This window comes from Musca domestica, unplaced genomic scaffold (assembly GCF_030504385.1).
Source record: "Musca domestica strain aabys unplaced genomic scaffold, Musca_domestica.polishedcontigs.V.1.1 79, whole genome shotgun sequence".
Taxonomy (NCBI): Eukaryota; Metazoa; Arthropoda; class Insecta; order Diptera; family Muscidae; genus Musca; species Musca domestica.
The window spans coordinates 2,114,710-2,137,668 of NW_026712406.1; the positions used below are offsets into that span (position 1 = coordinate 2,114,710).

The 22,959-nt window shown below is 34.3% G+C and overlaps 5 protein-coding genes across 9 annotated transcripts in view; 2 read left to right on the forward strand and 3 right to left on the reverse strand.

Annotated features, from left to right (window-relative positions):
* The first annotated feature begins 1,401 nt into the window (after window positions 1-1,401).
* On the forward strand, window positions 1,402-4,536 carry LOC101894462 (glutamyl-tRNA(Gln) amidotransferase subunit A, mitochondrial). The gene is made up of 4 exons (XM_005190819.4): window positions 1,402-1,445; window positions 1,521-1,768; window positions 1,839-2,081; window positions 3,509-4,536. The coding sequence occupies exons 1-4, from the start codon at window positions 1,413-1,415 to the stop codon at window positions 4,509-4,511; spliced, it is 1,527 nt and encodes a 508-aa protein (XP_005190876.1). The 5' UTR covers window positions 1,402-1,412; the 3' UTR covers window positions 4,512-4,536.
* Window positions 2,249-3,038, reverse strand: LOC131806529 (NADH dehydrogenase [ubiquinone] 1 beta subcomplex subunit 11, mitochondrial-like). 2 transcript variants are annotated; one of them, XM_059130708.1, is made up of 2 exons: window positions 2,911-3,038; window positions 2,249-2,851 (listed from the first exon to the last, which is right to left on the reverse strand). In XM_059130708.1, the coding sequence occupies exon 2, from the start codon at window positions 2,832-2,834 to the stop codon at window positions 2,403-2,405; it is 432 nt and encodes a 143-aa protein (XP_058986691.1). In that variant the 5' UTR covers window positions 2,835-2,851; window positions 2,911-3,038; the 3' UTR covers window positions 2,249-2,402. The 2 variants fall into 2 exon arrangements, with proteins under 2 accessions (XP_058986691.1, XP_058986692.1); XM_059130709.1 differs by having other exon boundaries at window positions 2,918-3,016.
* On the reverse strand, window positions 4,501-5,281 carry LOC101894297 (uncharacterized). The gene is made up of 2 exons (XM_005190818.4): window positions 5,127-5,281; window positions 4,501-5,063 (listed from the first exon to the last, which is right to left on the reverse strand). Exons 1-2 carry the CDS (start codon window positions 5,190-5,192, stop codon window positions 4,593-4,595), a joined length of 537 nt encoding a protein of 178 aa, XP_005190875.2. The 5' UTR covers window positions 5,193-5,281; the 3' UTR covers window positions 4,501-4,592.
* A 2,294-nt stretch (window positions 5,282-7,575) lies between these two features.
* Window positions 7,576-14,888, forward strand: LOC101894126 (uncharacterized). Of its 2 annotated transcripts, XM_059130720.1 has the most exons (6): window positions 7,576-8,710; window positions 8,771-8,827; window positions 10,406-11,260; window positions 11,331-11,492; window positions 14,408-14,581; window positions 14,663-14,888. In XM_059130720.1, the coding sequence occupies exons 1-6, from the start codon at window positions 7,730-7,732 to the stop codon at window positions 14,789-14,791; spliced, it is 2,358 nt and encodes a 785-aa protein (XP_058986703.1). In that variant the 5' UTR covers window positions 7,576-7,729; the 3' UTR covers window positions 14,792-14,888. The 2 variants fall into 2 exon arrangements, with proteins under 2 accessions (XP_058986703.1, XP_011295562.2); XM_011297260.3 differs by lacking the exon at window positions 8,771-8,827.
* Window positions 14,889-18,893: 4,005 nt separating this feature from the next.
* LOC101893452 (tyrosine-protein phosphatase 99A) overlaps window positions 18,894-22,959 on the reverse strand; it is a 606,223-nt gene continuing 602,157 nt past the window's right edge. For 2 of the 3 annotated variants that reach the window (XM_059130726.1, XM_059130727.1), the window contains 2 exons: window positions 22,627-22,895; window positions 21,605-22,568 (listed from right to left, as the gene is read on the reverse strand). In XM_059130726.1, coding sequence (XP_058986709.1) covers window positions 21,755-22,568; window positions 22,627-22,895 — 1,083 coding nt within the window. In that variant the 3' untranslated portion in view covers window positions 21,605-21,754. Of the gene's footprint in view, window positions 20,930-21,604; window positions 22,569-22,626; window positions 22,896-22,959 lie in introns of those variants that run through there. The other variant, XM_059130728.1, reaches the window with a different exon arrangement.

Sequence of the window (22,959 nt, forward strand, 5' to 3'; positions counted from 1 at the left end):
CAAACCAATTTTAGAATTGAAAATGTTGAATGAAAAATTAATTAAATTTGTAAAAATTTTTGAAAAACGCGAATTATAATAACATTCGAATGACGTCGTTTAAAAAAAATATAAATATCTACTTATATTTGAAAAAAACATTTAATTTTTTGCATCTATTCTTCTGCCATGGTAAAATAAACTTTTATTATATTTATAAATATGAATGTTGACAAAGTGATGTCGAAGTTATAATTTTGAAAACAGGTGACAAAACCCAATTGTCTAGAAATTTAGTTGTCAAAACAAAATCTTGTGATTTGAATAATTTAAGAAAATTCGGAAATTTTATATTCAAAACCATGATACAATAAGAAGTTGGAACAGCTTCGTAAATAAACTGAAATAAAGCTCTGAGACCCGCTCCCAATCAGAATTATTCAAAATTATATGCAAAAAGTTTTTCTCATTCATTTGTCAAGATGAATGAAATACCTAGTGTAGATAAAATATGATCCAAACTGTTCAATCTACGAATTCTACCGCAATGTACTTTTTTCCAGTCTTTGATTTTCTTGTAATGGGAGAACCATGGCAGAATTATGAAGGTAAAATCATGCAATCATATGGTTACAATTTTTTTTTCAAAATTATTCATGTGACAAAATCTCATTGTCAAAATTTTGATTCATAAATCAATTGCATGGTAGAATAATACAGGTATTCGCATCGACACAGCTGCTGAAAAAATGAACTGTCAAATCAATTTTCAAATTGAAATTTTTAATGAAAAATTATTCAAAATTGTAACATTTTTAAAAAATAAATATCTTCTTAATTCTACCGAATTAGCCGAAGTTAGCTAAATATTTAATTGGCGGCATTTTGGCATTGTAGATGATCCAATCTGTATTATTCGCCTCCTGTGTGACTTGTTTATAGGCCACTGTCTCATCTTCAAGATTTTATGTCATGACATTTGCCTTACATATTTCAGAAGATGTTTTATTTTTTGTGCCGTTTGGAACGTTTTTAAATTTATATACGGTATAAAATGACATATGCCATGTTTACGTTAGAACTTTTTGTAGGGTTAACCTACTTTGAGAGGATTTATTTGAAGTAAAAGTAATGGATATGACAATTTAAATCCAAATCCAGTGGGTTAACCCTCATATATATAAACGTACTATTACATCCTTTTTTAGGTGTAAGAATCTTAAATTTTTACCCTCTACTTTTTTAATTTTCCACTCTTGGAGATTCAATTCAAATTTTGAAAATACATGAGATACATGTTTGTATTTCAGCAACTAGTTCCGCTGTTCGATTTCAATGAATTCTCCAGCTGATGTTGCCTTTACCATGTCTCATTCGTTATTCTCCCATCTCTTTGTTTTTCTCTCCTCTTTCTGTCATTTTTGCTTTCTAACATGAGAAGACATCTCAGGCAGAATATAAAACAAGTACTTTATTTTAATATATTATTTTATCATTTTATGACATAAACACTTCATCAATTTAATATATTCCAACTCTAGCTAACGACAAGTTACAGTAGCGGATTCTATTCGCCGAGACATGTCGTTGATTGCGCCCTAGACGATGCTGTTAAGTTAAAGGATTTGAATGCATTTATAAAACTTACACCGGAATTGGCTCTGCATCAGGCCAAGGAATCGGCGCTACGTTATCATGAAAAACAACAAAAGGGCCCATTGGACGGGGTCACTGTGGCTGTGAAAGATAACTTCTGTACCAAGGGCATAACCACAACATGTGCATCCAAGTAAGTGCGAAATTATTAATTTTTTGAAAAAATGTTTTAAATATTTTATAAAACCATTTACTTAATTTAGGATGCTACAAGATTTTGTTCCTCCCTACAATGCCACGGTGTATGAACGTCTAGTCAATGCCGGGGCGGTATTGATTGGAAAAACCAATATGGACCAATTTGCAATGGGTTCCGGCACAGTTGATTCTATATTTGGACCAACCAAAAATGTGTGGAGCAAAAGCCTGGAGAATGATGACTGGTGCATCGCAGGAGGAAGTTCAGGAGGCTCTGCCATAGCAGTTGCAAGTGGTATTTGTTATGCGTAAGTAATTTAATGTTCATTAATTTTAAAACAGCTGTTTCGCTTTCATTGCCATTCCAACACTACACCAACAATTTGGGGGGTACACAACCTCACATTGCCAAACGTTCATTTTCCATGCAAACATTAATTGTTTATTGCGCAATTTTCGAAAAGATCAACTTCAATTCACTTTTCCGACAATTTTTTTCCGTTATTTCAACAGCTTCCCCCTTCAGTGGGTTGTTCGAATTTTCTATTTATTCATTACATAACGTTTTTGTTTATCAATTACACTTAATAGTAGTTTTAATTCTTTAAAAAGAAAAGCACAAAAATTGTTTAGATGATGATTTCGGTGTCACCCAATTCTTCATCGGAAGGCAGTACAATTGTGGATGGGTCCACATAGTTGGGGCTGACCAAATCCAAACCGGCCTTTTCACGGCGTCTCAGCTCCAAAAATGCTTCACGTTGAGCCCAATCACGCATTTGTGTATCGGGCAAGTAGGCCCAGAAGAATGTACCCCACACCAAACACAATGTTACGGCAAAGAAGAAAGAAGCTTTTGTTGAGTTACGGTCATTGGCTTCGTCTTTGTGATCAAAACCGTAGCTTACCCAATTCTTGGGATTGGGGTTTGCAAAATCTTCTTTGGTTACGGGGGTAGCGATGGCAGCTGTTTCATCTTTTTTTGGTGATGTTTTGATACCCCTCACGGCCAATGTGCGGTGCAAAGCAGCACGGTTTACAAAACGCAAAAGAGCTGACATTTTTGTTTGGCTTTTCGCTGCAAGAAATAAGGAAAATATTAGGAATTTTATGGAAAAAATCTATAAAAAAACACACACGCAACTGTTAACAGCGCTGCTACAAAAATCTCTCCACTGACAGTTAAATGTCAAAGTAATGTCAAGAAATGATAGCCACACACGAGTTGCCAACTTTTTCCGAGTTAAAGTTGGGTTATTAAATGTGTAACGTGATTGAAAGAATTTATTTGTACATTACGTAAATTTTTTCGAGACAATTTAAAATATATAGGAATCAGTACCCCATGAAGTAGACCATATAGTTTAAAATGTAAAAATGGGTCATGGCCTATAGTAAAATTAGGAATTTTACACCGTTGTAATCTAGCTTACTTTGAATTTTAAATCACAATTGTGTGTTTTGAAAGCAAACTAAGTTGTTAAATGGGTCTACTGGCCGAATTTATATAGAGCTTGGTTACGACCTTCCAAATACCATTCTAAAGAAGAAAATCAGGCAGTCGCTAACTGCTGAAGTTGTATCGTCAAAAATGTTCCGTATACTTGTATTTATTTCCTCCTTAGATCAGAGACAAATTTAAAATTTTGGTCTGAAAGACTTTTCACATTACCATGTAGGAATTATAAATAAAATAATTAAATATTAACCATATACGTCCTCACTTTATTTTCAGTGGTATTGGTTCCGACACTGGAGGTTCCACACGTAATCCTGCCGCATATTGTGGTGTTGTTGGCCTAAAACCTACCTATGGATTGGTATCACGCCATGGACTTATACCATTGGTAAACTCAATGGACGTTCCTGGAATATTTGCACGTTCTACAAGTGATTGTGTGGATATTTTAAATGCTATTGCTGGACCCGATCGCTTAGACTCTACGACAATTTCCAAACCATATCATCCAATTGCTTTGCCCGAACCAGAACAGATTGATTTAAGCAAAATTCGCATTGGTATACCAAAGGAATACCATTGTACTGGACTTTCACCAGAAGTATTGGAGACATGGGCCAAAATTGCTGATATACTAGAAGATGGCGGTGCAATGGTTAAGCAAGTATCATTGCCCCACACACCGAGCAGCATTTACGTTTACTCAATTCTAAATCAATGTGAAGTGGCAAGTAACATGGCTCGTTATGATGGCATTGAATATGGACATCGAGCAGACGATGATCGTAGCACTGAGGATTTGTACGCCAAGACCAGAGCTGAAGGCTTCAACAGTGTAGTTAAGAATCGCATTTTGTCGGGAAATTATTTCCTTTTAAGGGAAAACTACAACAAATACTTTGAAAAGGCTCTCAGGGTTAGACGTCTAATAGCCAATGATTTCCAAAATGTATTTGAGAATGTTAATGCCGATGAAAATGTAGATATTCTGCTGACACCCACAACACTAACGGATGCACCATTGTATAAAGATTTTATTTCACTTTCCAATCGGGATCAGTGTGCGGTGCAAGATTACTGCACACAGCCGGCTAATATGGCCGGTATTCCAGCTTTATCACTACCAATACGCTTATCTCAACAAGGACTACCAATTGGCCTTCAACTAATGGCCAACGTATTGAATGAACAATTGCTTTTGACCGTAGCCCGGTGGATTGAAGCCCAAGTGGGGTTTGATTGTTTCAATAATGAACAGTTGTATAATATAAGAAAATAAATACAGTTATATTTGTTAAAAGCTATTTAAATTTATATTCAACATTTCATGTTTTGTCCATGCAAATATTGGAGTAGTTTTCTACTTCCTTGGTAAATACTGTTTTACCAGACCCGACATTAACCTGAAGGTAACATTGCATGATAGAACCCAAATGGGTACCGAAATAGCGTTGGGTATGCCTGTGGGAAAACTTAGCAGACCCTGTAGTGGTTGCAGGCTTATGTCTTCACTGAATGTCAAAACGGGATTATAACGATTCCTGAAGGATATCACTGCGAGTGAAATATAAAGAATAGCCTTGAAACCATAACCCAGCATAATTTCAAAAGACACAGTTTTCAGTTGACCCTTTCGTTGCTCGGCTTTGATTTTTCGAAGTGCCTCATTCACTTTATCCTCTGCACGCATTCTCTTTATTTCGGCTACATAACGATCTTGTCCAGTGGCATTTAATACCTTGCCCAGTTCGGCCTTTGCCTTTTTTAATTCCTCTTGCAGGTGTTCCGTGTTTTCAGATTGACGGTTTGTAAACAGCGCTGAGATCCGTAGCTATATTTAGAGGAAGGGAACATATGATTTACAATGTTCAGTATATAATTATAAAGTGCTTACTAGCTTTACAATGTCCGATGCAACCGTTAGCAAAAAACAAATGATTATAATTGCAAAAAATAACATTTTTCTTTAAAAACTTGTTTATAAAGTTGGCTCACTTCTGCAGTTAGAGTAAGTAAGGTATGGAAGTAAGTAATTCTTTTTTTGAGTCTTCTTCTTTCTATGATAGGTTTACAAAGCGAATGGTTAACATGATATACCATGGTAGAAGAATACAGGTAGACGCATCGACACAGCTGCTGGGACAATGAACTGTCAAACCAATTTTGGGATTGAAAATGTTGAATGAAAAATTATTTAAATTTGTAAAAATGGTTGAAAACGCATATTATAATTATCTCCGAATGACGTCGTATAAGAAACCATATAAAAATCTACTAATATTTGAAAAAAACATTTAATTTTTTTGACATATCAATGTTCCCATGTTTTGTTGCATCTACCTGTGTTCTTCTACCATGGATAGATAAAAAAGTGATGTCGGACACATAAATCGTTTTTCGTTATTACAAGTCTCATTTAAATTTAAAGGCCAGAGCATCTTCCATTCATCTTTTAACGTAAAGTTTACTGAATTCATGTTGCCATATTTTATATTGATAACATGACAATAACAACAACATTTATTTAAATAAAGAAATTAATAACACAAATCGTTTATTTTATAATGTGGCGTTTCCACTGCACTTGATTCGCTCTCTATTCGTTGTTTGACCCTTAACTATGAAAAAACTACTTAATTCTTCACACAAAATTTCCTGAGCGAACAATCATATTTGTACATTGTTCAAATCAAATCACTCTCAGAACAACGAAAAAATATGTCCCATTCCTAACAAATGAGAGCATTTATCGAAAAAATTAATTATGACATTTAAAAATTGAAAATAGAAAAATTTAATGAAATTTTGAAAAATTTTGGGAAGACTGAAATTTATGAATGAAAACTACAATGTAGAATAGCGTATGTACATTCAAACGAAAGTAAATTTTGTTTTCTCTCTCATCCGAGGTACGCATTTTGTCCACGAGTTGAAATTACCACAGAAAACAGGAAACAAAAGAAAAATTTTTGTATCGGCAGAAAAAATGTTTGACAAGTGTCTCTCCAGCAGAATTTAAAAATAGAAAAATACAAAAATATGTTCAAAATGTCAACATTTACACAAAAAGTTGGAAACGTGAATGAAAATTATAAAATTAATGTTTTAATAAATCTTTGGGAGAAAAATAATCATTTCTTCTATCCATATTAGTGAGAATTTAATGTATTTTAGTATAAATTCCCATTAAAATCAACAAACAAAATTTTGAAAAAAAGGAATTATTTTACTATGAATTACGAATCGTGCCGTATGAACGGGTTAATTCGTGTACCTAATTCTGAGAGCGAACAACGTTGTTCGGTTTCCAATGGAAACATGCTATAATAAAGAACTATACTATAAATTTATTTCACGAAATTAATTACAAATTTGTTTTGTTTATTATTTTCAAACTAAACCATTGTGACGGACCGTGCGTGTTCATTGAACTTCATAAAATTGGTAAAAGTAATACCCAAGTATTTGAGGGTGGTTTTAAAAGGAATCTCAACTCCTTCAAGAGATAGCTGGTGTCCTTTACTCTCTGGACCAACGGTTCTGGTGCATTTTCCTGAAGCGTTTCGGAAGCATATTGCTACTGATTTCTCTGCGTTGATTTTGGCTCCCCATATTTTGATAGAATTCATGAATGCTCTCGAGATGAGTTCTAGCGTTTTGTAAGGCGTTTTTGGCGAAATGTTGTGTGCATAAATTAAGCAGTCGTCGGCATATAAAATCGCTTGGGAGCCTTGGTTGACGTGGGAAAAGTCATACAGGAAGATGTTAAATAGGTATGGGGCTAAAATACTTCCTTGTGGTACCAAACTTTTTACTAAGCCCGTAGCAGACCGGCTCTTTTCCTGCTCTTTTCCTCTAATTTTTCATTCAACATTTTCAATTCCAAAATCGGTTTGACAGTTCATTGTCCCAGCATCTGGGTCGATGCGACTACCTGTGAAAAAAAAAAACACCATTACAAAGTTTTTTTTTTAACTTTTGTTAAAGAAATCTGAGCATCTTATTTGGAATGAATTTCAAAACCTGCAAGAATCTATTAATTTTGCAATTTTTGTCGATATCATAAAGGGAAAATCTGTTATCGTAGTAAAAAACTTTTATATTCTTGTAGTTCTAGAACAGATTAATTGTACCCGTCTCAACGCGTTTTTCTCAATGCTTTTATTTCCTTTAGAATGTAAACGAAACCAAAAATTAATAGACATTCCAAAAACATATAAGTGGTAGCCCTGTTGCACCCTTAAATGTCACTTTTGGAACGATTTTCATTATAATTTCTACCATATGTTTCCAACACCTCAACATTAGGTTGGCAACTTCACCACAACCACCTGCTCGAACTGTCAGTTCAACCTTTATTTACATTTGTAATTTGTTGTTCTCTCTCTTTCGGCTCTTTGGAAAACATGATTTTTTAAGACCACATTCACAGACGTCGCATAACTGATCCAATAAAATATAAATTGGAGCATATAAAACGGATTCTGTGACAAAACAATGATTTCCAATGAGTTGGAATGCGACAAGTTAAATAAATTTAATAATATTTTACATCGTTCGTCGCTGAGGGGACTAAAGAAATGTGGTTCGTGTGGTTCTATTAGTGGTCAGCGAGCGCTTATATGTCGTAATACAGAGTGTGATTTGCGTAAATGTATGTTGGCTTCCATCAAACCGTTTGATCCAATTCAGCTGGTCACACACAACGATGTCCGACTCTTCTCGGTGAGGACTAAAGAGAAGATAGTTAACGTGCGAAACTTCGTGGCTATCAGTCAGTCGCCCTCAACTGGTATATTTTCACGGAAGGCTACCTGTTATGTGGATGGCTGTAAGAATGAGGCCCCAACTGATTTCCACTGCCAGCATATCAAGGCCATTTATTCGGTCGATACTGATTTCCAATTGGCTGAGGTATATCAATTGGACAAGAATGTTTTGTGGAATTTAAACGTTAGTGAAGAGCAAAAAACTAAGCTATGGGACTCGTATTGCCGCGGAGAAAATGAAGAAAACATACCACCAATACAACGCTTAAACGGTCAAACTTTTGCCGTTACATCTTTGAATTCAAACAATTTTCTAGCGGGACGCTTACATGTGACAGTTTGTTCCGATGCCGTGACCAATAAGAAAGGTTTCTACTTGTGTGCCTGTAAAAAACTTAAAATCGTTGTTGAACCCGACAATTCTGTTACCATGAAAAAGGAAATCTGTGATCATCTCTTGTTACTGCTTGCTGCCATTCTCAATCGGCCAGACAAGTCTATGTATAGTGCCTTTCTTGATGCCCTGCAACACCTATGGATGCCAACCACATTGAACCCACCGGTTGACTCAAGTTCTTCTCCGCTTACTGATTTCGACATGCCCATGATTGATTGTGACGATAAAAATGAGGTCAATCCAATTGGAAAATCCAACAACAGCAACACGGAAGACTTTTTTAATTTCAACGAAGATCTATTTGCCGAAAACGTAAGTAACGCCATGCAATTATCATCTAAGGAAAAGGTCATTAGAATGCATCATTCACAGCATTCTGATGTTAATCAAATTGAATGTAATTGGATAGAAATTCCCAACGGAAATTCGGTAATTATATTTCGAAATGCTAGCTGGGAGGAAGAAAAGTATGTGAGTACGTACATGTGTACACAGTTTATATTCATGACGTTACTGTAGTCGTTAGCGGCATGAAGCGCATTTATTGGCAGATAACAAACGGCGGCGTGTCAACTCCACACTTTGGTCGGGTTGAGTTAGTAAAAAAAACTTTTGATTTATTTTGGCTTTTTGTTGTATGTAATGTGTGTTAATTGCTTTTCCAGTATCTCACTAATTATTTACCTAGCTAGCACAAAAACAAATATATGTACCTATGTGCACACATACAACCCCACCGATATTTCAATGCCTCTGACTTTCTCTGTTTGGGTATAGCTACCACGGAGTATTATTTTTATGTTATACTTTAAGATTATCACACGACATTGTTGATAATTTAAATGTCTACAATTCAAGAGGGTCAAGTTAGAGAACTGTTGTAGTATTTTTAGAACTATTATGGAGTTCAAAACTATGACTAAACCCATTTATGATGGATTGCTTTACATGTCTGGTTATCTCTTCTGGGTTCTCTAAAAATTATACTGCGAAAGGGCTTTGGAAATTCACTTTAGTAGGCCCTTTAGAACCCTGTTAGGTTTTTACATTTTGATGGATTTTCAAATTCGACTTCATCACTTAACGACCGTGGGTCTAGATGCCGGTTTTAACACGCTTAACACGATTTTAGGTAATAAAACTCGCATGTTTCGAACCAGTATGAGCAGCCTTAGCCGCACCAAGCCCTTGTAACAATCATGACATCTTTCACGCAAAAATATGTAGTGCGGAATCATGATTCTAGGCAATTTACTAGGAATTTACCAAAAATGTCGATACAAGGTGTACATAGAATTCTAATGGAATCGGATGTTAGTTTCGTATTTTATGAGCTTCATGAATACTCAACATTTTGACCCTTTGTAGGGGAGGTGCCAGAAGAAGTGGACCTATATATCCCATCTTCACACCAGACCTTGGATTAATTAAAATATTGTGATGTGTGTTATTTGAAGAGAACCGGATGCTTATTTCGGATTTTATGAACGTTTTGGTCATTCAAAATTGTAACCCTTTGCGGTGGAGGTACCATAAGGAATGTTCCGATCTGCACCATCTTTATAACAGATATTGTGTTGATGGAAATATTGAAATTTGTCAAGTCTGCATGAAATCGTATGTTAATTTCGTGCTTTATGAGCTTCATGAATGTTCAAAATGTTGACCCTTTGTGGGGGAGGTATCAGAAGTAGTGGACCGGTATATCCCATCTTCACACCAGACTTTATGTTAATAAAATATTGTGATGTGTGTAATTTTTAAACAATCGGATTCTTACATCACATTTTATAAAAGTAATAATTATTCCTGAAACGGATTTGAAGTGACCTAAAACTCTTATTTCGATGAGGCACGTGAGCTGTGAGTTATTTTATTAAAATATGGAGTTTCTTTGAATATAACGAACAAGGATGTTGTTCCTTTTTTACCTACAAAACATATATCTAAATATTTTTATAAGTTTCGCTTTTAGTAAATATCGTACCTTTTTTAAATTTTTTTCAGACCATTCCTGATTTTTCCGACATGCTTTCTGACATGGAAACAGAAGCGAAAAAAACCTCAACATCATGTATGCAACAACAATACCTGCCAATAGTCTCCACATCAGATCCTCACTTCAATTCCAACAATAGTGTTGAAGATTTCGATATAAATTTTCCTCACATTAAACAAAACAGAATTGCTGATTCGGTAACAAGTCGCTCCACCATTTCACCAAATTCCAACTTCAATGTTGTCGGACAATTTCAATTGAGCAATGACATTCGACTATCATGTGATAATATAGCTTTAGCCCAGGAAATTGAAAGTCTAAACAATATGGAATCGCAAGCCCAAGAATCATGTTTAGACACAACCCAGTTGAATGGCATTGAACAAATCAAAAAAGAACCCAACACCCCAACGGTCAATGATTTACAAAAGACCACCACAAATTTTGTAGGAAATACCTCAAATTCGGTAATCATCAAGCCAAAGTGTAAACCAGTTTTTCTCAACAAATCCGTCATCGTTAAACAGAGTCCCGTTAAAATCATTAAAATCACAAAACCCGGTGTTATACAAAAACTGCCAACAATTGATAAGAAATTTGTACAAATCTCCAAAATAGATTCTAGCAAAATAATAGTACTTAATACAAAAAGTTCACAAAAACCAATCAATATTCAACCCATAAGTAATGTAACTGTCACATCGACAGTACCATCACCGCCTCTAATGGATGCATCACAGCCATCGAGTATGGCACCAGCATTGTCTTATGAATCGTGGTTGGACCATATAATAGAAATATTAAATGACAGTATTATATTACAAGACTCCAATAATATTAAGCATACATTCCATGTTCACGAGGTAAGTTATTATTTTGGAATTTATAGAGATGTTTACAAGATTTTGTAATTTCTTTCCTCTTTTCTTTTAGGATATGTTCTCACATTTCAGTAAAACTTTTGGTTTCAATAACAAACCCAGACTGCCCAGTTTTACTCAAGTATTAACCAGCGGCAAACATAAAGGTCTCATTAAATATGGATGGTATTTCAATCAAGCAGCGGCCGTTAAAAGAATATTTTCAACCAAAAATGTAAGTATTTAAGAAGATGTCTACACATTTAAAAATTGGAGATGGATGTATGAAGGAAGAAATTTGCAAGGATTTATATTCAACAGTAAGCCTTGTTTAATTATAGATAATTCATGCAGTCGAATAAATTTGCACGCTGCTAAAAGTTCTGTCCATGAACTACTTTTGCTCGGTCGTGGGTAGAACTTTTAACAATGTGCAAAATTCAAATTAAATGTGGAATAAAACTAGGGTCAATACATTTTTACATTGTTTTTAAATTTCATTGAATGAAAGCAAAAATGTCGGAAATAGCATAAAATTTTAAATAAGTTTAGATTTTTTCGAATTGGTCACCTTTGGCACGAATTATGGTCAATCACACACTGCCCGAATGTTGCTCTGTGGTATTTTGGCCCATTCCCGGCGATGAGCCTGCTTGAGTTGATCAACACTTTGGTATTTTTAGTGCCAACCTTACTTTTCAAAATACTCCAGCGTCCAGCGGATTGGTATTCGGAGATTTTGGTGGCCATTATGCGCTGGAAATGAAGCGAATAACCTCATTTTGTAACCATTCTTGGGTGGCGCATGCTGATTGCGATGGTGCTGAATCCTGTTAGAATGTCCCAGGTCTCCGGCCAAAATGCTTTAATACACCCTCCAGAATATTTTCGCGATAATATTCGGCATTTATACGAGCCGAGAGCGACCATCGGCTGTTATGGCGGCGCACACCATCACAGGCCGGCGCTTGAGTTCTGGTGGCCAACCGAAGGTTCACATTTTCAGCTGACCTCTTGCACGATCATTTTCTTTGTTAACCAACTGCTGGACAACTAATGTTTTCTCATCGGAGAAAATCAAATTCGGCAGATCACCACTTCCGGCCAAGCAAAGCTGATCTTTAGCTCTTTTAAATCTATTTCTTTCTGTTGTACGGTGTAAGTTCTTGCACATCTGGAATTTCAATGGCTTTGCCCCGAGCTCATTTTTCAATATTTGCCGAATGGAATATTGCGATATGTTCAGCTCACGAGCCATATTTCGGCCACTGTGACGCGGTAATGGTACGAGACACAAATGACTTATTCACATAAAAAATAAGCAATAAGAAACAAATTTGAAGAAGAATATTTTCCTTTTTATATAATAAACTAGGTCGTTTAGATCGGTTTCGTCAACATTAGTTCTACTTCTTAATTTCAGAACTTTTCTTAGGTCTTTAAGGGAAAGAGGCAGGGCTATTAATTAGGTTTTAGACTTTGAAGGCGAGTGACTGCTCTTTTTGAATACTGTCGCTCTGAACTCTTCCCATATATCAGACTCAACAGGTAGTCTTGGATTAACGGCATCCAAAAACGATTTATCGCAGCTTGTACATTGTTGAACTTGATCCATATTTTGAACGTAAAGCTTTGTTAACATTAATTATTTTCAAATACGCTTTATTTGAAAAAAGGAATCGGAATTCATTTTTTAGGTAGTGCCGATTTAAGATAGTTAGTTGGTATTTTCATGTTTTTTTCTTACTTTGTGTACTTTGTCCTATATCTGTTACATTTGAATCATCGGGGCAACAAACTGCTAACATGCAAGATATTAATCGACACAAAGTTATTGATTCTTGTTAAAACAATCTTATCAATACAATCTTCTCCGTCATCACGAGGATTGTTGAATAGATCGTGACGAATAAATGTATGCCAAAATAATTTAATTTATTGTCACGGGTTCATATTAACCTGAAGTGTTTTGAATTTTTATCAATTTCATTTTCGTCTACGTTCTCAAGTGGTGCACGAGTTCCAAGAAATTGTGGAGTGCACAAATTTTTATAATGCAATTCGATTTCGCGCTATGTGTCTTTTTTGTTAATTTTGGTCTGCTGCATGGAATTCTGCTTTTGCCTACAAGGTTAACAAACCAAACATAAACAAAAACATTCGGTTAGCAATCGGTCCAGAAAATGTAAAATTGCTGGTTTGTTTTAAGGTATCGCAGTTAACGGTAGGCGGCAACTCTTCACTCGGATATATGGTTCATTTTAGGAAGAATAAAGTTTTTGGTTGTGGGAGAGATAATGAAGCTAGAAATAGAAGAAAGATTTTATAGAGAGAAGTGTAGTTAGCAGGCTGGTCTGCCTAGTCAGGGAATGCTTTTCGCAAACGTGTATCTGATGTTGGTTTTCTATCCCTCATCTGTCAAATAGTCTATCTCATTGACGTAGGACCTCTCTACCTCTTTTCAGCTTCACATAGTCTACTGTTGTCAATAACACTGTAATGCCCTATTGAGGTCAGATATCTGATTAGTATGTCCACCGCGATTCTTATATCAGACCAACTAAGTCATAGAAGGGAGCTTGTTCTTCTTCTAAATATGGCCTTAGATATCATGCAACATGTTTCCAACTCCAGATTCTTCCGCTTTCTTCAATAAGAGACTTTTTAAAGTAGCAGACATTATACCTTATTGTTGGTTTAATAGATCAATAGACTTGGAACCACTTCAAGCTAATTCCCCGTCCAGAGTTGTCTCAGCATTTCGTCTGCCTTCTAATTTTTGTAATCAAGAGTCTCCGCCTGAAAAACGCTCCATTTTTCATCATACATATATGAGTGTTTAATCATTGGCTTAGGGAATAAAAATACGCCACCGAATTCGGCCCGTCTACTTGTTTTTCAAGTTTTACCATTTTTATACCGTTACCGTTTATAGATTTTAACAGATTTTTTTTTTTCGAAACTTGCCAAAGTCATTTCAAATGGTGGAGGGTATCCAAGTTTGGCCCCGCCGATCTTACAGCTTTTTTTACTTGTTTTACTTTATAAATCGGAAAATCTTTTTATGTTCTTCCCCTTTGTTCCAAATTTAAAATTTTTTTACCCAATTAATAGTTTTATATTGAGGAAATTTTTTCTTTTTATTTTCAGTCCAAATTGGAATTGCAACGACCAACGGAACCACTTAAAGATGGAAATTTTGTGCCATTCTTTTCTAAAATCTCTAGCCAAATAACTGTTACCAAATGTCGTCCAAAAGAGCCGGAGCAAAGAGTTTTTCTCAAGTTCTCGAATGCCCCTGAAACTGCTTCGGATACATATGAGGTAAGTGTTTGCTTGCAATTCAGTACCCCAAGTAGATAGATAGTAACAAAGTGTTTTGTTTTTTTTTTATTTCAAACAAAGAATGACAAATCCGGTTTAAAACTAGAATGGCTTCCTTCCGCCTTTCCCAGAAGTCATTTTGGCCTTATGACCATTGAGTTTTGTGTTTACACATACAGCAAAAATGGTTCTATATACGGTAACCTCTGAAATTTGTGCAATAAAGTTTTTTTCTTGTTTTATTAGAATGCCTATGTGTTTTCTTTAAGCATTTACAACAATACAAATAAAACAAGTGCCAGTATAATTTTTATACGTTTTATTATTTTATTCTCATTTAACTATATTACCTTTTATTTTTCATCCATTGTATGGAGTTTTATCTGCACCACTTTTTCTTTCATCCATTAACTATGACGCATTGCTCTTGATAACATCCATCATTTTCCTCAACTGTGTATTTTTACCTCCGTAAAAAAACCCATATTTGTATAATAGTAATTCTGCTGTTGCGTATGGGGAAAGCACAAATAGATAAAAAAAACGTTGATGAAAAGCAAAACAATCAATTTTAAGTCTCAATAAGTACACCTAATGAGGATATTAATATCATCAACGTCACCCTGTCTGATAACACTGGAATTTGCGGCCGCCTCACATAATCCTACGTAATAAATTTGACAATTTGATAAAACAAAAAAACTAACACTAACCCAACATTGTTAAAACCGTTGATATATGCAGCTATACGGCAAAGTACATAAGAAGAGTTTAATTACTACTGGTGGCTGCAAAGCCAAATAGTTAAATGACACCAATAATTGGTGAATCGCGTGCGTTGTGTTTTTGAATACAATTTTTTAACATGTCTTTTGTGTGGGTGTTTCACAATGCAACTGGTGGTGCCTTCATGGATTTTCTGGGTGTGGAAGAAAATAGGATTAGGTGGGAGAAGGGCGACATTTGAAATGTTTGCACTAAATGCCTCAAATGTAAAAACTAAAAGTCGAGAAACCTCATTTTTTTACTCTCAGCAATGAGAAATAATGATAATTTCCAAAACAACATTTTTTAAATATTTTTAAAAAATTCAAATTTTTGAACATCTTTGTAATATTAGACCGAATAATAGGATGGTTTAGTTTAAGGATGCGCAGCTACACGGGATTTAGCAATTGCTTCACTCAAAGTCCTTTGGTCCATCGTGTTCATCCTAGTAAGAATAAAGTTGTTGGAGGCAGGAGAGGAAAATAAGAAAGTAAGTCCGTTTGTCTGGCTGGTGCGCATGATAACTCTCGAGTATGTGATTTTTTTCAAACTTCCAAATCCAAGTTTGATAATAATATTACGATGTACCGTAATATTATTATCAAACTTGGATCGAGTTCGGAGATTGGCAATAACGGTACACTCCTTCTGTTACCTCCCTCAAAAAATGCCGACATTTTCAAAGAAAATAATTTGCTGCACAGAAAGAGAAAGGATAATCCGTTTTTGCTCTAACTTTCTAATTCTAATATTTGCATCAGTGCCATATCAGGTGCGAAAATGTACCCCACCTTCCCCACAAAGGGTCAACATTTTCAATAAATATAACTCTTATAAAATGTGATGTAATAGTCCAATTGTCTTCAAATTACACACATCACTATATTTTTATTAATCCAAGGTCTGGTGTGAAGATAGATTATATCGGTGCACTCCTTCTGATACCTCCCCCACAAAGGGTCAAAATATTGCTATTCATGGAGCTCATAATACACGAAATTAAAATCCGATTCCATTCTGACTTGGTCCATCTCAATATATACATCAACGCAAGATCTGTTTTAAAAATTGCAGAGATCGGACCATTCCTTCCTACCTTCCCCACAAAGGGTCAACATTTTGAATTACCAAAACTATTATAAAACTCGAAAAGAAGCATCCGGTTCTCTTCAAATTAAACACATCACATTGTTCTTAGTAAACAAAGGTTTGGTGTGAAGATGGAATATATCGGCCGACTCCTTCTGGTACCTCCGCCTCAAAGGAGGCTCATAAAACGTGAAAATAACGTCCGATTCCATTCAGACTTGATACATCTCAATATTTTCCATCAACACAAGATTCTTCTGGTACCTCCCCCACATAAGGTTCAAGATTCTGAAAAACGAAACGCTCAAAAAAAAAAGCGAAATAAAATAACAAATTTCACACATCCAAATATTTTTGCTAATGTAAGGTCTGTTGCGAAGATAACCCCTTCTGGTAACTCACCCACAAAGGGTCAAAATTTCCAATACTTTTATCTGTCATAACTTGCGAAACAAATCGGCGATTCTTTACAACATGATATATCTAAATATTTCTCGTAACCAGAAATCGGGTATGAATGCTCGATTTCCTTCACCTTCGACACCACAAGCAAGTGCTTCGCCGGGAAGGGGCCAAAATACCGCAGAACAACAATTGGGCAGCGTGTGACGCTTTCATTGGCCGTTTAAAGGCCATAATTCGTGCCAAAGGTTACCAATTCGAACAAATCTAAAATTTGATGCTATTTCCGACATTTTTGCTTTCATTCAATAAAATTTAAAACAATTCAAAATTATGGCGTTTGTTGCAGTTTTTTTAATTCACCCTATATGTGATCACTTTATCAATGTATTTTGAAACGTAAAGGCCCTTCAATAAAATTCTCTTCAGCCTCAGTTCAAAAAAGACTCTTAAAAAACCTCTCAATTAAAACAAACACATTTTATTTTATTCGTTAAATCGTTTCTTTCGTATATTTATTTCATTCTCTTTTTGTTTTTTTGTTGTTGTTTTGTATTTGCTTTATTATAATGTATAATACTTGTTTGCTTGTTGGGTTTCTTCTTTATATCTTGTCCTTAAGTGTAGAGTTCCAAAGAAAAAAAATGAATGAAGTGAAATTAAAGAATTTTACATTCAATTCATGTCATTTTGAAACATTCCATTTGTAATCAGAGATATTCGGTTTTTCGATTGGCTTATTTAAAAATTAAAATTGTATTTGTGTTTTTCTTTTTTTTAAATTAGTACATAAAATTTACAAAAATTATCTTATGTATTTATTCTGTTTGTTTTTGTTTTTTTGTTCTTCTTATTTATAAATACGTAATTTATTCTATATTTATAAAGTGTATTTACATATGTATTTCTTTTATTCAATCACTTGTGCCTTGGTGCTTATTTGTAAATGTTTTTTTTTTCTTTGAAGTTTTTTAGTATGAATTTTCGATTTATTTTTTTCAAAATTTTATCTATGGGCCATATGAGCAATATTTATTTCGGTTTTTTTTATTTTTTACAACATTTTTGTTTTTTTTTTTTGTTTTCGAGGAATTGAATTCATGTTGAAAAAACAATTTGAAATTAGGACGGACATTATACCAATAAATTAGGGATACACTGGGGAACAAGTAAAATATGTTTTAAAACAAGGAGTACATATATGGGTTTGACAATGGGCATAAGACAGACTTTGAGAACATGTTTTTTTAGATTTTGAAAACTTTTTAAGATGCTGGAATAGCGATAATGGGACATCGGTAGGCATAATAACGTTTAAGTCGTTACTTGTCAAATTATATAGATTTTATACGTTCTTAAGATTTTTGTTTTTATATATCCAATCTGAATGTGAGATTTTTTTTTTGTTTTTGGGTTAAAATATTTTAAAAAATAAATAAAAAAAATTCAGATTCAAAGAAAAAAATATTTTTTGAATGAAAAATGAATATTTTCTAATTCTAGGCAATTTTAAGGAATCAAAAAATGGTTCAAGAGTAGTATATGTGGCACTAGAGGGAAAATTACTAAAATATACGTAATATATGCTCAAAAAATTACATTTGTCGTTTTTTAATCTGGTCACCAAATGGCTTTCTTCCGAGTACTCCACGTATACACTGCTTTTCTTTCCTACAATAAGATGCTGATCTCTCGAGATGTTCCTCCCACGTTGTCTTTGTCACTATGTACTAAAACATGAACTGAATTTCCACAACAAGTTCGATCAAAATGGCCAAAGCCCGTTCCAATGAAAACGTGAGTTTTTTACTGATTCATTTGCAACCGAGACAAAAAGTATATATTTTCTTGAATCCGGCAAAAATCAAAATCAAATTTAAGAATCTATCATTTAAGCTATGGTTCTATTCTGGAAGATGCCTTTGGGAAGGATTTTCGATTTTAATTCTATTTAATCACTTCCTAGCAATATGTATGAAAACTCCTTTGAGAGGATTATCGTAAATCTCAAACACTTTGTAATGCAATTAATACTCCATTTAAATTAAACGGATTTTGTTTTTGTTCTTTTGTTTAATTATTATTTTTCTTTTGTTTTATTTGACAAATACAATTTCTTATCAGGAAGAAATACAAGCACACTATATAAAACTCGACTTACGCTACACTTGTCGTTGTCGTCGCCTAGTCGCCGTCTGTCCAGAGCCCAGAAATGTGGGAGAGATCAAGAAATGATGATATACATATACATTTTGTTATGTTTTAGTTTTTTTTTTTTGTTTTTTGATTTTGTAATAACAAATGACTAAGGATACAACATTTTGTTGTTTTGTATGGTTAAAACTTAATTACAGTAAAATACACAGGCAATGTATAAATGTAATGCTATTTATATATGTATGTGTGTGTGGATATTACGCCAACTCAATATTACATACAAACTAAATAAATAATTTAATAGAAAAAATATTAATATTTATATATTTAAAAAAAAAAAACTATATATATGCAATTTGTTATATGTATATAAAAAAGTAGATATTTTACTTAAAAAATAAGTCGTTGATTTTTGTGTTACAATTTAGAAACGTATATCCTAGGAAAATAGGGAAAGTCATCGTTATTAAATATAAGGGTTGCTAATGGTAATAATAATAATAGTAATAATAAGGATGGTCGTTCGATAATAATGGGATAGGATTTGGCGGGGGGAAGAAAAGGGATTGCATGTTTCCACCTTGTATATAGGTAATATATCTATATTTATATATAATCTGTATAAATGTATAATTACGCGAATGAACTATTTATGATGTATGTGTATGCATGATGGTTTTTGATGTATTTTGTGAATTTGTTTTTCCATTTTTGTTTTGTTTTTTCTTGTTTTAATAATAATTTTTGTTTGGTGCTAATCTACAATTTTTGTTTCACATTTTTTACTCTTCGGTTTAGTTTTTTAAGGTTAGTTATCCTTGTCCTTTCTTTTTTTGTGAATGTATTATTTGTTTGTTTGTTTTGTGAGTGTTTTAAATATGTCCACTGTGTGTGTGCATAAGATCTTTTTGTTGTTGTTGTTTGCTTTACATTACAATTTATTACTTATTTGTAATTCTAATATCTATGTTATGGGTACACACTTGGGTCCAGAGCTTTAGGCGAATTTAAAATAATGTGATTTTAAAAATCAAATTCTGTAAAAACGTTATCATTATACCGATATATTTTCCAGCAAGTTTCAGATAGCTCTCGCGTTACTGGTATATTTATTGCATAAAATTGACCCAAGTGTTAATCTTGTCATTCCATGTTTAATCGGGCAAATCAGTTTTAAAACAATTTTGGAAGTATTCATTATTAGAAGGGGAAAATTGTAAAAATACATTCATTTCATTTATTTACCTTACAAAGAAATATAAATGAGCCCACATTTTGAGGAAATTGAAGACAAAAAACTTAAGAACTGCTATTTGTGTTTTGAGACTACGACGGGTCGACTGGACTTAAGCTTGGCACATGGCATATTTTGTGACACATTATAAAGGAATGACAGAGCTGCCTTCGAATCCTGTGTTTATTTTCCCTTTTAATTTGAGAATTTTGGCCAAGCTGCTTATGTACCATCACTTATATACCTAGCCCACTTATTCACATCCGTACAAACTTTATAATTATAAAACATTATTCTATTCAACAAACAAACAGCCACATAAAATTTTAACATATTACGGACAACATAGAAATTTTTTCGGGGAATACCTTTTTCCATAAAGATATAGCCAATAAATAAATAAAAAACATTGCGGACAACAAAGTCTTAGTATTTTTCTCAGAGAAATGTGCTGGATTCATTCACACATACTACAAAATTAGACGCCAATATTTTAAGAATTCTTCCAAAAATTTTAAATTATTAAAAACTTTTTGCTCATTTGCCCGACTCCACTTGGAACGACTCATATGATTATATCTCTATGTGTGTATATATATATTCCTCATTTTATTTATTTGTTGTTGTTGTGTTATTTTTAGGTTTTATCGTCTATTGCATAATTTAACCTACGATATCTAAGCTTTGAGCATCAGTAACTGTGGATGTGGAGGTGAGATTATTTAGACAAGCACCATTGTTAGTATTGGGATTATTAAAGAATGCCGTTGGCGTTGTCGCCGATGAGGGAGATGGGGAATTAGAAGCATTTGGTTGGGGTATTGGTGGAGAGGAATTCGTTGATGTATTCATGGATGAATTGGTTGGAGGATTTAGTAATGGTGTGGTAATTTCATTGGCATTGATGACAGTCGATGAAGACGTTGATGGTGTTACACCCAACGATGGAGGATAATCAGCATCGGCAATTGTGGGTGGATTATAACCCATGGGATAATCAACAATTGCATCAATCGGATGATGATCGACAATATGCAAAGCAGCATGATGTGGTGGTGAGCCCGTCACATTTTTATTGGTTACCGAGGACGATGACGAGAATCCAGTATTGAATGCCGCCGGTGGAGGTGGTGGAGTGTATGAGGTTATATTATCACAATCAACATCCGTGATGTCATTTTGATTGGCAAAGTGTTGAATATATTGTTGTTGATTTAATAGGGCCAGCATTTGTTGTTGTTGTTGATAGACCGGTGATGATGATGTTGAGTTTTCGTCAACATTTGCAATAGCACCGGCAAATTGTGGTGGCGGAGGTGGTTGTGTTGTTGTTGTTGCAGATGCATTGACAGTAGAATTTAGATCATCCCCATCACCGTGGTTAGTAGACAATGATGGAGTAGTAGTAGTGGTGGTGGTTGTGGGAGTAGTAGTAGTAGTAGAATCGTTGGTGGTATTGGTAGTAGTTATAGTATTAGAAGAATTATTAAAATTAGAATTAGTTTCACTGTTAGAGGTTATATTCATACATAAATTACTATTATTATGGGAAGGTGGTGGTATTGAAGGATTATTATGATGATGATGATGATTGTTATAATTATGGCTATGGTTTTGGTGGTGGTTGTTATGGTGGTGATGGACGTTTTCCAATAATGAAGATGATCTTGATAGATTTGAATTTGGATTTGTTGTAGTTGTTGTATTTGCTGTAGCAGATAAGTTATAATTGTTATGGGATACAGAATTTGTGTGGGAGATGGTAATGATGATGACTGATTATTTTGAATATGTAATGCAGCAGCAGCAGCAGCGTTACCACCAACAGCAGATATGGCTGTTGTCTGTGTTGGTGTGGCTGTGATTGCTAGTGCATTTGTTGTTATTGTTGTTGTTGCTGTTGTTGTGTTACTATGATTGTTGTAATTTAGACATGAATTCGTTGTTGTAGGATTCGGATTTGGATTGGAATTGTTTTGATTAAGAATTGATTTTTGATTTGATTGAGAACTGCTATTACGTTTTGTTTCACTATTGTGTTTTTGTTGTAAATCATTATTACCATTACTGCAAATTTTACTATATAGATCCGGCGTTGCTGTTGTCACATCCTCAATTTCAATTTTGATGGCAGTTCGTTTCAGCAACTGCAGATTACGTGGCAGCAAAGCGAGTATGTTATATATTAAGCGTATATCTTCACTAGATGTCCAAACACCGGGACGTTTGTTGTGATACAATTTGGCATATTGATAGATATTTGCCATTTGACAGTATTCCATCTCAATCGCCAGCGAAGAAATGGCACAAAATGTACAGGCTTGGGCGCCGCCATATCTGGAAAAACAAAGCAGTGGTTAGACTTCATAATTTCATTTTAAATATGACAGCTTACCTATCCACAACAACAATTGGTCCGTTACGATAATCATTGCCCCGATCATGGACATCGACAATGAAATCATAAATGCTGCTGGGATTCGACATTTCCGGCCAGCTGGGGCAGTGTAACATTTTCACACTTAGTTCATAGTCGTCCTGTATTGATTGTATAACGAAATCACGGCTAACATAATCGGATTTGTTTGTTTTACTCAAAAACTTGACACGATAATAATCACTTTCGATGGGTGATGTGTCATCTGGCCAGAACTGGGCAAAATTCTGTTAAAGAAACACAAAGGGGACAATTAACATACTTATTTAATACATCATTTTTCTGGTGATT

What these genes read in the sequence shown, in the direction of transcription:
- LOC101894462 (XM_005190819.4), top strand. Translation starts at nt 1,413, where the DNA reads ATGAGAAGACATCTCAGGCAGAATATAAAACAA. An exon ending in TCAGGCAGAATATAAAACAA is followed by an intron (nt 1,446 to 1,520) that starts GTACTTTATTTT and finishes TTCCAACTCTAG; the next exon opens with CTAACGACAAGTTACAGTAG. An exon ending in GCAAGTGGTATTTGTTATGC is followed by an intron (nt 2,082 to 3,508) that starts GTAAGTAATTTA and finishes CTTTATTTTCAG; the next exon opens with TGGTATTGGTTCCGACACTG.
- LOC131806529 (XM_059130708.1), bottom strand. Translation starts at nt 2,834, where the DNA reads ATGTCAGCTCTTTTGCGTTTTGTAAACCGTGCTGCTTTGCACCGCACA.
- LOC101894297 (XM_005190818.4), bottom strand. Translation starts at nt 5,192, where the DNA reads ATGTTATTTTTTGCAATTATAATCATTTGTTTTTTGCTAACGGTTGCA. An exon ending in CATCGGACATTGTAAAGCTA is followed by an intron (nt 5,064 to 5,126) that starts GTAAGCACTTTA and finishes CTCTAAATATAG; the next exon opens with CTACGGATCTCAGCGCTGTT.
- LOC101894126 (XM_059130720.1), top strand. Translation starts at nt 7,730, where the DNA reads ATGATTTCCAATGAGTTGGAATGCGACAAGTTAAATAAATTTAATAAT. An exon ending in AAGATCTATTTGCCGAAAAC is followed by an intron (nt 8,711 to 8,770) that starts GTAAGTAACGCC and finishes CATCATTCACAG; the next exon opens with CATTCTGATGTTAATCAAAT. An exon ending in GAATATTTTCAACCAAAAAT is followed by an intron (nt 11,493 to 14,407) that starts GTAAGTATTTAA and finishes TTTTATTTTCAG; the next exon opens with TCCAAATTGGAATTGCAACG.